At 39.1% G+C, this 17371-nt stretch overlaps 1 protein-coding gene across 1 annotated transcript; it reads right to left on the reverse strand.

Annotated features, from left to right (window-relative positions):
* Positions 1 to 495: 495 nt before the first annotated feature.
* LOC142235849 (uncharacterized) lies at positions 496 to 16416 on the reverse strand. The gene is made up of 3 exons (XM_075307103.1): positions 12821 to 16416; positions 10798 to 12764; positions 496 to 602 (listed from the first exon to the last, which is right to left on the reverse strand). Exons 1-3 carry the CDS (start codon positions 16414 to 16416, stop codon positions 496 to 498), a joined length of 5670 nt encoding a protein of 1889 aa, XP_075163218.1.
* Positions 16417 to 17371: the final 955 nt, after the last annotated feature.

Here is a 17371-nt window from a genome sequence, read left to right on the forward strand (position 1 = left end):
CGTCAAATTTTGACACGAATCAGTTGAAAGTTGGTACTATATAAAAATAATATGCATTTAATACTAGCGACGCCATCTATGTGTCAGACCGGGGACTTATCAGCCAACCTGTTATATACATTTTTCTATATACTGAAATTTTTTAAGAGATAATACATTTAGAAAATTATGAAGTATTTCCATTTCTTGCAACCGAGGTCATGCTGAAACTCCTGCCAGACAACTCCTGATGGAAAAAAATTATTTCACTCTGCAAGTGTCAACCCGTGTACGATACCCTGATTGTAAAGTTCTCCTTTACAAATGACACCTTCGTTATGTTACAAGTTGATAAATAATTTATTTCGGTTACTATACTCCAGTCTATTCTTTTTGAAATTTGGTACAATTTGAACCCAAAAAGTACACTTTTTTTATTTTCGTTGGTACAATTTAAAAAATTGATTTTTCATTCCTGAATAGAAATGCTTACTATGCCAAGAAGGTGGGCTCCATCTATTGGATGCTAGTGACTACCGGGCCTAGGTAATCATCTAATGACCCTCTATTTTTCTCCATTGAAGAATCTGGTGTAGTTCTGCTACTGGTCAACAGATGGTGCGCTGTTGAAATTTTTTAAGGTATATAAAACAGTTGTAAAGGGTGATTTGTTAAGAGCTTGATAACTTTTTTTTTTTAAAAAAACGCATAAAATTTTGCAATATCTCATCGGTTCTTTATTTGAAACGTTAGATTGGTCCATGACATTTACTTTTTGAAGATAATTTCATTTAAATGTTGACCGCGGCTGCGTCTTAGGTGGTCCATTCGGAAAGTCCAATTTTGGGCAACTTTTTCGAGCATTTCGGCCGGAATAGTCCGAATTTCTTCGGAAATGTTGTCTTCCAAAGCTGGAATAGTTGCTGGCTTATTTCTGTAGACTTTAGACTTGACGTAGCCCCACAAAAAATAGTCTAAAGGCGTCAAATCGCATGATCTTGGTGGCCAACTTACCGGTCCATTTCTTGAGATGAATTGTTCTCCGAAGTTTTCCCTCAAAATGGCCATAGAATCGCGAGCTGTGTGGCATGTAGCGTCATCTTGTTGAAACCACATGTCAACCAAGTTCAGTTCTTCCATTTTTGGCAACAAAAAGTTTGTTAGCATCGAACGATAGCGATCGCCATTCACCGTAACGTTGCGTCCAACAGCATCTTTGAAAAAATACGGTCCAATGATTCCACCAGCGTACAAACCACACCAAACAGTGCATTTTTCGGGATGCATGGGCAGTTCTTGAACGGCTTCTGGTTGCTCTTCACTCCAAATGCGGCAATTTTGCTTATTTACGTAGCCATTCAACCAGAAATGAGCCTCATCGCTGAACAAAATTTGTCGATAAAAAAGCGGATTTTCTGCCACTGATTTTGGTAATAAAATTCAATGATTTGCAAGCGTTGCTCGTTAGTAAGTCTATTCATGATGAAATGTCAAAGCATACTGAGCATCTTTCTCTTTGACACCATGTCTGAAATCCCACGTGATCTGTCAAATACTAATGCATGAAAATCCTAACCTCAAAAGAATCACCCTTTATTATTTTACCTACAAGTAGTTAATGAGTGTTACTAAAAAATTCTCCATAACGATTAGAACTAGTCAAAAGCAGTAGAAGATTTATATAGAGTTTGATTATGCATCTCTATGGACGATTTCAACACCTATATTCCTATGCACTCAATAGATAAACTCTAGCGATCGGCCTAAATGGGAGCTACATATATTAAAATAAACATCGATATGAATATCTCTTTATAGGGCTAAAATAATACTAGATGATAACTCACGAACATCTGATAAAATTTCTGAGATATCTTTCACAATATCCAAAATTTCAGGGAAATAGAATTAAAAATGAACTAATATTTATTGCAAAAAATTTATTTTGTTTTAGTTTATTTTTAAAATTTTGTAAGAAATTTTCCCCTGACCAATGATTTTTTTCTTTATTCCAAGTATGTCTCAAAAATTTTATGAACTAAATGACAGTCAAATTTCGATGACATACAAATTAGTTTAATTCCAACTACAACAGAAGAAGTTTTTCGTACACTTCTCAAAAAAAGAATGAACTACAGCGTGGTTAAAATGGGAATTATCTAAGTCCTAAGATTTTTTTATTATTTTTAGTTCATTTTTGCTGTTCGAGAAAGATGCATTTAGTAAATGATAGTTAAAAATCCCAAAAATGTCGGAATATTTTCCTTAATTTAATGAATCTCAAAATTTGGAGTACAATTTATTATACCCTCCATCATAGGATGGGGGTATATTAACTTTGTCATTCCGTTTGTAACACATCGAAATATTGCTCTAAGACCCCATAAAGTATATATATTCTGGGTCGTGGTGAAATTCTGAGTCGATCTAAGCATGTCCGTCCGTCCGTCTGTTGAAATCACGCTAACTTCCGAACGAAACAAGCTATCGACTTCAAACTTGGCACAAGTAGTTGTTATCGATGTAGGTTAGGTTAGGTTAGGTTATGTGGCAGCCCGATGTATCAGGCTCACTTAGACTATTCAGTCCATTGTGATACCACAGTGGTGAACTTCTCTCTTATCACTGAGTGCTGCCCGATTCCATGTTAAGCTCAATGACAAGGGACCTCCTTTTTATAGCCGAGTCCGAACAGCGTTACACATTGCAGTGAAACCACTTAGAGAAGCTTTGTAACCCTCAGAAATGTCACCAGCATTACTGAGGTGGGATAATCCACCGCTGAAAAACTTTTTGGTGTTCGGTCGTAGCAGGAATCGAACCCACGACCTTGTGTATGCAAGGCGGGCATGCTAACCATTGCACCACGGTGGCTCCCGATGTAGGTCGGATGGTATTGAAAATGGGCCATATCGGTCCACTTTTACGTATAGCCCCCATATAAAGGGACCCTCAGATTTGGCTTGTGGAGCCTCTAACAGAAGCATATTTCATCCGATCGGGCTGAAATTTGGTACATGGTGTTGGTATATGGTCTCTAACAACCATGCAAAAATTGGTTCACATCGGTCCATAATTATATATAGCCCCCATATAAACCGATCCCCAGATTTGGCTTGCGGAGCCTAAAAGAGAAGCAAATTTCATCCGATCCGGCTGAAATTTGGTACATGGTGTTGGTATATGGTCTTTAACAACCGTGCAAAAATTGGTCCATATCGGTCTTTAATTATATATAGCCCCCATATAAACCGATCCCCAGATTTGGCTTGTGGAGCCTCTAAAAGAAGCAAATTTCATCCGATCCGGCTGAAATTTGGTACATGATGTTGGTATATGGTCTCTAACAACCATGCAAAAATTGGTCCACATCGGTCCATAATTATATATAGCCCCCATATAAACCGATCCCCAGATTTGGCTTGCGGAGCCTCAAAGAGAAGCAAATTTCATCCGATCCGGCTGAAATTTGGTACATGATGTTGGTATATGGTCTCTAACAACCATGCAAAAATTGGTCCACATCGGTCCATAATTATATATAGACCCCATATAAACCGATTTCCTATTTGGCTTGCGAAGCCTCAAAGAGAAGCAAATTGCATCCGATCCGGCTGAAATTTGGTACATGGTATTGGTATACGGTCTCTAACAACCGTGCAAAAATTGGTTCACATCGGTCCATAATTATATATAGCGCCCATATAAACCGATCCCCAGATTTGGCTTGCGAAGTCTCCAGGAGAAGCAAATTTCATCCAATCCGGTTGTAATTTGGAACATGGTGTTAGTATATGATCTTTAACAGCCGTGGCAGAATTTGTCCATATCGGTCCATAATTATATATAGCCCCCATATAAAACGTTCTCCAGATTTGACAACCGGAGCCTCTTGGAGGAGCAAAATTCATCCGATCCGGTTCAAATTAGGAACGTGGTGTTAGTATATAGTCGCTAACAACTATACCAAAATTGGTCCAATCACACAAAAATTGGTCCATATCGGTTCATAATCATGGTTGCCACCAGAGCCAAAAATAATCTACCAAAATTTTATTTCTATAGAAAATTTTGTCAAAATTTTATTTCTAGAGAAAGTTTTGTTAAAATTTTATTCGGTTCATAATAAAATTTTTATCATTGTCAAAATTTTATTTCTATAGAAAATTTTGTCAAAATTTTATTTCTATAGAAGATTTTGTTCAAATTTTATTCGGTTCATAATCATGGTTGCCACTCGAGCCAAAAATAATCTACCAAGATTTTATTTCTATAGAAAATTTTGTCAAAAGGTTATTTCTATAGAAAATTTTGTCAAAATTTTCTTTCTATAGAAAATTTTATCAAAATTTTCTTTCTATAGAAAATTTTGTCAAAATTTTTATTTCTATAGAAAATTTTGTGAAAATTTTATTTCTGTAGAAAATTTTGTCAAAATTTTATGTCTACTTTGTCAAACTGAATTATATACGTATTGGATCGATCTTTTTTGATTTAATATATACCACGTATGGACTTACATCAATTTAGAAGATGGTGTTAAGAGGTTTTAAGATACCTTGCCATCGGCAAGCGTTACCGCAACTTAAGTAATTCGATTCTGGATGGCAGTGTTTAGAAGAAGTTTCTACGCAATCCATGATGGAGGGTACATAAGCTTCGGCCTGGCCGAACTTACGGCCGTATATACTTGTTTCAATTTTCGCACGTGATAGTTCATTATACCCACCACCATAGAATGGTGACGGGGGTATAATCAGTTTGTCATTCCGTTTGTAACACATCGAAATATCGATTTCCGACTATATAAAGTATATGTATTCTTGATCAGGGAGAAATTCTAAGACGATATAGCCATGTCCGTCTGTCTGTCTGTTGTACTCACGCTACAGTCTTCAATAATGAAGCAATCGTGCTGAAATTTGGCACAGATTCGTCTTTTGTTTGCAGGCAGGTCAAGTTCGAAGATGGGCTATATCGGTCCAAGTTTTGATATAGTCCCTATATAAACCGACCTCCCGATTTGGGGTCTTGGGCTTATAAAAGCTGTAGTTTTTATCCAATTTGTCTGAAATTGCAAATCTAGAGGTATTTTAGCACCATCAAAAAGTGTACCGAAAATGGTGCCTATCGGTCCATGGTTTTGTATAGCGCCCATATAGACCGATTTCCCGATTTTGCTTCTTGGGCGTCTAGAAAGTGTATTTTCTATCCGATTTGACTGAAATTGCAAATCTAGAGGTATTCTAGGACCATAAAGAGGTGTGCCGAAAATGGGGTGTATCGGGCCAATTTTTTGATATAGCCCCTTATAGACCGATCTCCCGATTTTGCTTCTTGGGCTGTTATAATCCGTGGTTTTAATCCAATTTACCTGAAATTTGAAATCTGGAGGTACCCTAGGATCCTAAAGGCGTGTACCGAAAATGGTGAGTACCGGTAAATGTTTTGATATAGCCCCCATATAGACCGATCTCCCGATTTTACCTCTTGGGCTTCTAGAATCCGTAGTTTTTACCCAATTTGCCTGAAATTGGAAATCTAGAGGTATTCTAGGACCATAAAGGGGTGTGCCGAATATATTGAGTATCGGTACAGTTTTTGATATAGCCCCCTTATTTGGGGTCTAGATTCTAGAGCTACACTTAAATGTGCTGTGTGTATCCTTCCATGGTTTGGTATAGCCCCCATTACACCGAACTCCCGATTTAACTCCTTGTTTTTATTCGATTTGCCACAAATTGAAAATATACTGGCATTTTAGACCCATAACAAAGTGTATATGATTTAGTTTTATCGGCCCATTTGGTAAGGCCTCCATATAGACCGATTTCACTTATTGAGGGTATGGAAGGGGCACTGATTATAAAAATTGCTTGAAACTGAATGCGCAATTTCCAGATTTTACTTCTCGTAGTCATTTAAATAATTGGGATGAAAATTCACAGATTTTAGATTTAATTTTCTTGCACTTACAAGAGATGTTTATGATTCCTCTAAAACTCAAACAAAAAATGGTTCTTATATATTCAGAATCTGATCTAGTCTTCATAGGTAAAATCTTTACATTTATCTGTGGGAAGCGTACTGGTTGAACTGATCTGCTTGGACAAATATCTGTCAAACCCCCCTGAACGTACTACTGTATATACTTGTTATACCCTTCACCACTACTGTGGTACAGGGTATAATAAGTTTGTGCATTTGTATGTAACGCCAAGAAGGAAAAGTCTGAGATCCATCGTTTAGTATACCGATCATCTTAGAATTAAATTCTGAGTCGATTTAGCGATGTCCGTCTGTCTGTCTGGCTGTCTGTCTGTCTGTCTGTCTGTTCATGTATTTTTGTGCGCAAAGTACAGGTCGCAGTTTAAGTCCGATCGTCCTCAAATTTGGCATAGGGTCGTTTTTTGGGACAAAGACAATCGCTATTGATTTTAGAAAAAATCGGTTCAGATTTAGATATAACTGCCATATATATTTATCCCCGATCTGGTCATAATTGGCGTGTTTATCAACCGATGTTCTTCAAATTCAGTACATCCGAATATTTTATGAGTCTCGAAAAACTTGCAAAATATCAGCTAAATCGGTTCAGATGTAGATATAGCTCCCATATATGTCTTTCGTCCGATTTGCACTTATATGACCTCAAAAGCCAGAGTTTTGCCGTGATTTAGTTCAAATTTTGCACAAGGAGTACGTTTAATAGTATCGATAAGTGTACCAAATTTGGTTGAAATCGGTTCAAATTTAGATATAGCTCCCATATATATATATATATATATATATATATATATATATATATATATATATATATATATATATATATATATATATATATATATATATATATATATATATATATATATATATATATATATATATATATATATATATATATATATATATATATATATATATATATATATATATATATATCTTCAGTCCGATTTGAACTTATATGGTCTCAAAAGCCAGAGTTTTGCCGTGATTTGGTTCAAATTTTGCACAAGCAGTACGTTTAACAGTATCGGTAAGTGTGCCAAATTTGGTTGAAATATAAGTAAGGATACTTTTAAGACACAATTCTCTTTTAAATTTGGGTTTTGTGTACTTGCTTCTAGGAAGAAAATTTTAATTTTTCGATTTTTCAACTTATTTTCTTCATATGCTATCAAAGTTCTTTAGAAATGAGTTAACGACAACTTTATTTTCCAAATTAAGACTCGACATCCAGTAGAAATTATGTTATGTTTCAAGTAAAAAACATCTTTAAAATAAAGTTTAGAAAAACATGTCCTAAATTTGAACGATTTTTTGTTTTATAGTCAAGACGCAAAAAGGCAACAAATTTAAAGACAAATTCATTAAATTTAAAGAATTTTTCTGAATTATTAAAGTCAAGTTGACCTTAGCCCAAACATTTTTTCTTGCATGTTATGATACCCATTTTTAAGTCAAATCACTTAATTATAAGGACAATACGACTTCAGTGAAAAGATTATCGACTTTTGGACAAAGAAAAAAACTTTATATTAGAGAAATGCGTCTTCTATGCTAAGCAAAATTTGCATTCGTATTTTAAAGACATGAAATCTTTGACCTCAAGACAATATTTTTTAGTGTAGGTATATTACGTTTTTGACGTTTAAAACCCCAAAAAATTGGCATTCGAACCATCTCTGAGTACTACAATTGTTAGTATAACCACAATATAGGTATTTGGCAACAGCCAAGTTTTTTTCCAGTGTTTTTTGATCAGTACATGTAACCAAAGATCTTCAGATAATAAGGCCATAGAGATCACAAAAATGCCATATCTTTTTATAGAACTTTTGATTCTAAATTTCAGCATATTGAATGAAACTTACGACTTCTATGCCCTCAAAAAGTCGTGTAGAAGAAGTCGGTATAATTTTTTTTGCATATATTAATTCCTTATACCTTCCAAATGGAACTGAACGTTCAGTATTTTCATATAAGTGGCAAAAAACTAACTTTAACAAAGTAATTTTCATGTATGGATTTAACGTTAATTCTCAGTTGTGGAATACATGATTAAATTAAATTCATTACAGGTATTAAAGTGAATTATATGTTATTAAATTAATTTTCAATTAACATTTCAAATTAATTTAGCTATGTCATTGAAGTGCAACGAAAGTATCGAGAATATTATAGTCGATTCAAGCATACATTTAATATTATTCCCTTATTAGCATTGCATAGTTTTTTGTTTTATGTATTTACATTGTTTTTATTTACTTTAATATAAAGAACAAAACAAAAACAATTATATACGGCCGTAAGTTCGGCCAGGCCGAATCTTATGTACCCTCCACCATGGATTTCGTAGAAAGTTCTAATAAAGACTATCATCCACAATCGAATTACTCGTATATGCGTTGTGGTAACAGTTACCGATGACAAGGTATATTAAACCTTTTTAACATTGTCTACTAACAGGTTGGCTGATAAGACCCCGGTCTGACACATAGATGGCGTCGATAGTATTAAATGCATATTAGTTTTATATAGTACCAACCTTCAAATGATTCGTGTCAAAATGTGACGTCTGTAAGTCAATTAGTTTGTGAGATAGAGCGTCTTTTGTGAAGCAACTTTTGTTATTGTGAAAAAAAATGGAAAAAAAGGAATTTCGTGTTTTGATAAAATACAGTTTTCTGAAGGGAAAAAAATACGGTGGGAGCAAAAACTTGGCTTGATAATGAGTTTCCGGACTCTGCCCCAGAGAAGTCAACAATAATTGATTGGTATGCAAAATTCAAGCGTGGTGAAATGAGCACGGAGGACGGCGAACGCTGTGGACGCCCGAAAGAGGTGGTTACCGACGAAAACATCAAAAAAAATCCAAAAGTGATTTTGAATGACCGTAAAATTAAGTTGATCGAGATAGCAGAGGCCTTAAAGATATCAAAGGAACGTGTTGGTCATATCATTCATCAATGTTTGGATATGCGGAAGCTCTGTACAAAATGGGTGCCGCGCGAGCTCACATTTGACCAAAAACAACAACGTGTTGATGATTCTGAGCGGTGTTTGCAGCTGTTAACTCGTAATACACCCGAGTTTTTCCGTCGATATGTGACAATGGTGGAAACATGGCTCCATCACTACACTCCTCAGTGCAATCGACTCGGCTGAGTGGACAGCGACCGGTGAACCGTCTCCGAAGCGTGGAAAGACTCCAAAGTCCGCTGGCAAAGTAATGGCCTCTGTTTTTTGGGATGCGCATGGAATAATATTTATCGATTATCTTGAGAAGAGAAAAACCATCAACAGTGACTATTATATGGCGTTATTGGAGCGTTTGAAGGTCGAAATCGCGGCAAAACGGCCCCATATGAAGAAGAAAAAAGTGTTGTTCCACCAAGACAACGCACCGTGCCACAAGTCATTGAGAACGATGGCAAAAATTCATGAATTGGGCTTCGAATTACTTCACCATCCACCGTTTTCTCCAGATCTGGCCCCCAGCGACTTTTTCTTGTTCTCAGACCTCAAAAGGATGCTCGCAGGGAAAAAATTTGGCTGCAATGAAGAGGTGATCGCCGAAACTGAGGCCTATTTTGAGGCAAAACCGAAAGAGTACTACCAAAATGGTATCAAAAAATTGGAAGGTCGTTATAATCGTTGTATCGCTCTTGAAGGGAACTATGTTGAATAATAAAAACGAATTTTGACAAAAAATGTGTTTTTCTTTGTTAGACCGGGGACTTATCAGCCAACCTGTTAAATTGGAAGTTCGTCCATTTGGAATCTACGTTAAATAAATAAAGGCCGAATATATATGCCTCTTAAGTTCTTGATCGTTTTATATACACTGAAAAAATGCATGCCCTGCTCCAAAGATTTTATCTTTACACTAACGATTTGGGTATTGATTCCGAGCCAAAGAAGCGCAGGATTCGAGAAAGGACAAATTTAAGACACAATTCTCTTTTAAATTTTAGTTTTGCGTGCTTGATTCTAGGAAACAGATTTTAATTTTTCGTTTTTTTAGCCTTTTGTGGCCTTATGGCAATTCAATCGGATCGGATAAAATTTACTCAATCACGAAAATAATAAATAATAGTGTTCGCCGATTGCGAAAAAATATGTAAATATAGAGAAAAATAAAAACACGATAGTTTAATATTTTCAATATATAACAAGAGCAGAAGGTTTTATTAAGGTGTTTTCTATTATAATTAATGGTAAACAATATTACCTATAATTTCCAACGATATGGATAAATTTGCAACCGCACCAATTGGCTTATCGATAACAAGTAAAGTGAGAGATGCTCTCAACCAAGATGGCGGAAGGCGCGGCTTTTGACAAGATAAATTAATATTCAAATTATGACATTTCTACTCTGGCAGGGATGTACCAAAAAGTAGTATACAAATTCTAACGAACACTATTAAGTCCAATTAATCTTTACTCGAACTTAAACATTGCCGGCCGCCTTGCAACATCAAGGTATGTTGTAACTAAAACTAAACTTAAAATACAAAATGAGGCTAAGTGCAGTGCAAAGTGAGTTTCCTTCAGTTCATTTACCATAAATCCAATTTATTAATTCATTTATCTTTTCAAATTCAACCTAAGACTAGATATTACGTAAGGTCAGAAGGGGACCTGGTAGAACCCAAAAGGGGGGCTCTCGCGACAATATATCGATGGGTCAAAAGGGGACCCGTTAGAACCCCAAAAAGGGGGCTCTCGCGAAGAGATACAATAAAACGATGGCCAAAAGGGGGCCGTTAGAACCCAAAAGGGGGGCTCTCGCGCATTTACCCTAGCAGTTACACAACCCGGACAGAACCCAACCGAAGATTGTATAATGAGCCACCGGGAGACCGGGCGACGTATACACCCTATGTGTTATGATTCGCCCATACACCTCAGGACCACAAACGATCGCAACCCGTCCCACTCGGTAAAATTGCGGATCTGCCAAAGGTAATCCCAAAAAGGATTCCTTGATCCGTTCTGGCACGGCTTCGGCGGGGGTCAACACACGACCTAGATCGTGCACACGAGCAGTAAACGTCAGTCGCTGCTCTGGATCATAAGCGGACGATACTGTCAACCGGCAAAATTGGACCCGAATGTGACCATCTACGCCCGGGTGAACCGACACGACTCGACCTAATTTCCAAGAAGTTGGTGGAAGCTGTTCATGACGAATAACGACTAGGTCATTTACCATAACATCGCGCTGAGGAAATTTCCACTTATATCTCATATGCAGATTCTTCAAATATTCCTCTTTCCAACGTACACAAAACTGTTGTGCAAGAGCCTGTACCTTACGAAACCGATTCACCAACGAAAGAGGCTGTTCGGTTATAACTGGCTCAGCAGGGGCGAGTAGAGGGGCACCTATAAGAAAATGACCCGGTGTCAAAGCGTCAAGCTCCTGCGGGTTATCCGATTGGGGACAAAGAGGTCTTGAATTCAAACAAGCCTCAATACGAGCCAACACCGTCGAAAACTCTTCAAACGTGAAACGAACATTCCCTATTTGCCTTCTGAAATGCAACTTAAAACTCTTCACCCCAGCTTCCCAAAGGCCTCCCATATGAGGCGCACCAGCTGGGATAAATCGCCACGATAGGCCCTGGTGTGCAAACTTAGAGGACACGACATCACTGCTTCCCCTAATTACATCCCGGAAATTTCGTTCAAGCTCACGCGACGCACCGACAAAATTTGTCCCATTGTCCGAGAAAATGGTCGCAGGACAACCCCGACGAGCAACAAACCTATGAAATGCCGCAAGAAAGCCGGCAGTCGACAAGTCGGAAACCGCTTCCAAATGAATCGCCCTAGTAGCAAAACACACGAAAACGCACACATAACCTTTAGTTATGCGACAATAACGTCCGGTGAACGACTTCACCTCAAAGGGGCCTGCATAGTCTACGCCAGTCGTCGTAAAAGGTCTGTCGAGAACAGTTCTTTCCGGAGGAAGAGGAGCCATCACCTGACTACAAACCCGTTTCCTCTCCAAAAGACATGGTTTACACCTATGTATAACCGAACGAATAAGATTCCTCACCCGAGGTATCCAGTATTCTATACGAAGAATACGCAACATCAACTGATTTCCTCCATGAATGGAAATCAAATGAACAAATTCCACCAAAAGCTTCGTGAATCGACAGCTGTAGGGCAAAATTATAGGGTGCCGCTCCGAATACGAAAGATTAGGCGAGCGGCTCAAACGACCATACATCCGCATTACACCCATTTCATCAAGGAACGGGTTCAAAGAAACAAGTGAACTGCCAGTACCTAACGAAGACCTATCCATCAAGTCCTTATATTCATTACCATAATTCATTTTTTGAGCAAGCACTATCAAGCGACTTTTAGTTGCCCTAATCTCCGACGATGATAAACTGTGATCCGCATAGCTACAATCACGCCTATGAGCGGGATGCGTCCGATAAAAGAATCTCATAACATATGAAATAACACGCAGCGCTCTATCCAGAGAAGAAAATCTATCGAGAACATCCTCGTATGAATTAACGAAAGAAGCATGTGCCTTCACAGACCGAATTTCTACGTCGGTGTCAAAAGAGGAAGTGTCACGAACCGGCCATTCCGATTGACTACACGATAGCCACTGAGGCCCATGCCACCAAAGTCGAGAGGCGGCCAAATCCGAAGGGGACACACCGCGGCTGCCAAGATCAGCAGGATTATCCTCCGACCTCACATGATACCAATTCGTACCACCGACGTTCTCCTGAATGCGACATACCCTATTCGCGACAAATGTTGTCCAAGCCGAAGGCGTTTTCTTTAACCAGGCTAGTACAATAGTCGAATCCGTCCAACAATAAATTCGACCAAAATCAATACCGATTTCTCGAATGACCGTTCTTGCGAGTTCGGACGAGGCAAAGAAACCGATTTCAACGGAGCAACTTTCGTCTTGCACGATAGCAAATTAACGACAATCTCGCCATTCGGGGCCAAAACTCGAATATATACTACCCCCGCGTATGCCTTAACCGAGGCATCTGAAAATACGTGAAGCGCGGCCGAAGTGCACGGTGTGTAACGAATCCACCGAGGAATATTTATCGAATTGACATCCGGATAACTATCTACAAATTTTTCCCACTCGGATGCCGTTGCCGAAGGCAGTATTTCATCCCAGCCGACGCGATCAAGCCAAACCTTCTGCATGATAATCTTTGCCACAATTATCACTGGACCTAACCAACCGACAGGGTCGAATAATTTCGCGATAGCCGACAACACTTCCCGTTTAGTGTATCCACACCTTTTTGCTATAGGCTCGACCGCGAAGTAGAATGCATCCAATTGAGCATTCCATCTCACACCCAATGGTTTCGAATTGCTAGCCTCGACAAATGCCAGCAATTGAGCATCAACCAAATATTCCGGCGGTAGTGAATCTAAAATTTCTCTATAATTCGATGTCCATTTCCGCAGTTCAAATTTAGCCGTCGCAAGCGCCGCGATTAATTGATCCCGAGCCATTATCGCAGTTTCAAGGTCATGAGTTCCGGTCAAAACGTCATCAACGTACATACATTTACGTAATATATCGGCCGCGAGTGGAAACTCCTCCTCAGTGTCTTCAGCTAACTGTAACAGTGTCCGTATCGCGAGATATGGTGCACAGTTTACACCGAAGGTCACCGTTTGTAGTTCATAGTCCTGGACTGTCCTTGTCGGAGAATCCCTAAAAACAATTCTCTGCAACGGAGCATGAGAAGAGTCCACTCGAATCTGCCTATACATCTGTGTAATATCGCAGTTGAACACGTATTTAAATAGTCGCCATCGCACAATAAGAAGGACTAAGTCCTGCTGCAAAGTGGGACCTACGTGAAGGATATCGTTAAGACTATTCCCGTTGGACGTTTTATTAGACGCATTAAATACGACGCGAAGTTTGGAAGTCTTCTTCTCGAGGTTAATGACAGGATGATGTGGAAGATAACACGAAAGTGTATCACTTGCAGAAATGGCGGATACTGGCCTCATGTGATCCAAATGCAAATATTCTTTAACAACACTATCATAAACTGATTTCACGTCCGGCCTTTTCGATAATGACGATTCATTACGATAAAATTGCCTCAAAGCAGTTGTTCGGGACTCACCCAAATATCCACGAGGACCGAGCTCTTCCTTTAGCGGAAGTGTAACTATATATCTACCTTCCGAATCTCTGCGCGTTGTCCGAACGTAATTTTCCTCACAGAACTTATCGGAGGGGGACAAAACCCCTTTACGTGGTGTTTCCTCCAACTCCCAAAACCGTAAAAGCGTTCTATCTAAATTTTCCTCTTCATCAACCGCTATAGTCGTAGTAAATGTTTGAATTTGCGATGTAGAAATCGGACCCGTTACTAGCCAGCCGAAAACACTGTTCTGTGCTATCAATGATTGAGCCGCAATCTGCCGGCAACCTTCTAATAGTATTCTCGGGTACAAGTCAGCGCCTAGTAGAATATCGACCGGTCTCGACACGAAAAGATTCGGATCAGCTAAGCGAATATCCGGAATCTGAGACAAAACTTCCTGCGACACCGTAAAGGAAGGTAAATTCCCGGATATAGATTGGAGCACTATAGCCATAGTTTCCAACAAAACCGACGCGTTGAGTGGAGATCCGATTTTCAAATTACACATTTTACTCGATTTGGCCGAAATTGCGCTATTTACCCCCGAAATTGTAACATTAGCCGCGTGAACCGGTAGTTTCACCCGATTTCGAAAGCGTTCCGTCAGAAACGAAGATTCTGAAGCGGGGTCAATCAAAGCGCGTGCCGGATATGAAACCCCATCGTGCATGATATTAATCATCGCAGTTCCCAAAAGCACGGCCCTATTTTGCGTCGTATGAAATGCCTGGCGAGGTAGGCACGCCGACGAGGTAGAAGGTTGCGGCTGATCAACCGAAGGCATAGTTCTCGGTTGAAAACTAGCCGCTGAACTCGACAAGGTGTTGGTCGAACCCGTCGCCGAAGTCGCGCTATTAGACGGCGTAGAATCGCGATGCAATAGCGAATGATGTCTCGAATTACATTTTGCACACGAATATTGTCTTGGACAATCCTTCATCTCATGACCTTTCATTAAGCAATTCAAGCACAACCGGTTACGTTTTACCACTATGTAACGTTCCGATACCGAGAGTTTACCAAATTTAACGCAAGCCGAAAGTCTATGATTATGTTTAGGACAAATAACGCACTTAGATTCCGACGAAGCACGCGACGATTTAGAAGAAGACGCATTGGTAAAATGCGCTTTTACCTTCTTTTCCTGAGAACGCTTCGAAGACGTGTCTTCCCGCAAATCATGCAAACACATCAACGTACGAACCCTTTCGGACAAAAAAGCGTCTAAATCCGCCCACGACGAAAGGGCTGATTTGTCCCTAACACTCTGCTCCCAAAGAGTCTGTGTGAGCCGCGGCAAACGTTGAAGGCAAATAAAAACGAGTATCTGGTCCCAATTATCGGTCGAAACTTCGTACGTATTCAATGCCGAAAGACAGCCATTGATTCCACGTTGAATCGATTTCAAACCCGCACTTGTCTCTACCGATACTGCCGAAATTGCAAAGAGAGACTTAAGTTGATTGTGAACTAGAACCCGCTTATTGTCGTATGCATCAACGAGGGCCTTCCACGCGAGGGCAAAACTTCGATGTGTCAGCGGAAACTTCGAGACAATTTCCCTAGCTTCGCCACTGGTCTTCCGCACAAGATGACACAAACGCTCGACGTCCGTTAATCTTGAATTGTTAACATAAACTGCTTGAAACAAATCCCGGAATGTAGGCCAGTCTAGAAAATTGCCCTCAAATACATCCGTATCGCACGGTGGCAACGCCAAATTGTGAACCATATCACAAAGTGGAGGGCCACTAACGGCCACTTCACCCCTAAACCCGGCTTTGCCATTAGGCAGCGACTGCCCATCCCGATCAGCCGGTATCGAAGTAGTCGCGTTATTAGCCAAAATCGCTTCGGATCCTTGAGTCGATTTATGAGACCCGATACTCCGTCTCGATGCTGCAACGACCGAAGACGCAGACGAAGTGATCGATGATCTACGTGACCGACGAAACTGGCCCAATTTTCGATTTATCGCGGACAAACAATTCATATAAGCCTGATGGGACGCGTCATATTTCCCGTCCACCGATTCAATATCGCTCGTTTGCGTTGTTCCGGCACCCTGTAAACTAGCCACGCATTCCTCAAAGCAATCCTGAACCTTTGTCCACAACTTCCCCAATTCCTCACTTCGAATCTCGAGGCTATAGACGTCTAACTCCTCATCTTTCATGGCATTAAAATGGGCGTGGAATTTAATAAGAGCGTCCGAAACGCGAATAAAGCGATCAAAGGGAGATACAGACATTCTAACTTTACGTTCAACTACCAAATTGAAGAATGTAACCAAATACGAAATTACAATATAGCCAAGAAGCAACGGCCAATAAAATTACCAAACTCAGACAAGGTTCCGTTCAATAAAAATAGCAAAATACGCAAAAGTAACTCAAATTCCGACCAAAACGAAAAAACACAATTTTCACTATCAAAATAAATCAATCCGTATCAAATATCAAAACGCACTTTATCTCGAGTTACAAAGATTAATTCGAGTCCACAACTCGCGAAAATCCGACAAAAGATCAAACGTTCCCAGAAACCGAAAATACTGAATGTAGGGTGCACAAAATATTACCCCCGAACGCTTGACACAAGAAAAATTATAATAATAATAATAATAAACAAAGGTATAAATAAATCAATAATAATAAATACCTGTCCAATAAATATTCAAAATTTACCAAATATTTGAATGATCGAATAATTTCTCTCAGTGTGAGAGCGTAAAAGTTTCAAAATATACCGAGTTTTAATTCAAGCCCCGATTCCAACCGGGAAATATTCAAACCTTTGAATTCTAATGTGGGAATTACACGTAGTGTATAGCCCCCTTAAGAATTCAAATGATGATCGATATCCGATAACACGATAGTACGAGATGTGCCCGATTAGTCACTATACTATAGCAATCGACTAAGAGCGCAACACTGATGAGAACAAAACAAAATAAAAGCTTTTGTATGTTCTCAAATGTATGCAAATGAACGAAACAACAATTAATAAATGAAATTTCAGCACAGAAAACGCGAAAAAGTGGTGAATATACGAAACAAAGAGAGTGATATATGTGTATAGTGAATATTAGTGTACGAAAGTGGTGAAAATATGTACTTTAAGTTATTTCTCTCCGAAATTATTTGCACAGACGTCAAAATGGAAATACAAAAACAAAAACCTTGAATGCGTTTTGCCGTCGGCAA

The sequence above is a fragment of the Haematobia irritans genome, chromosome 4, assembly GCF_050003625.1.
Source record: "Haematobia irritans isolate KBUSLIRL chromosome 4, ASM5000362v1, whole genome shotgun sequence".
NCBI lineage: Eukaryota > Metazoa > Arthropoda > Insecta > Diptera > Muscidae > Haematobia > Haematobia irritans.

Excerpts from the sequence above, each read along its gene's own strand:
- LOC142235849 (XM_075307103.1), bottom strand. The coding sequence starts at position 16,416 with ATGTCTGTATCTCCCTTTGATCGCTTTATTCGCGTTTCGGACGCTCTT. Across the intron at positions 12,765-12,820 it reads GTTGGACGGATTCGACTATT|GGTATGTCGCATTCAGGAGA; the intron begins GTACTAGCCTGG and ends TGTCGCGAATAG. Across the intron at positions 603-10,797 it reads TTGGGTTCTGTCCGGGTTGT|CGCACCATCTGTTGACCAGT; the intron begins GTAACTGCTAGG and ends AAATTTCAACAG.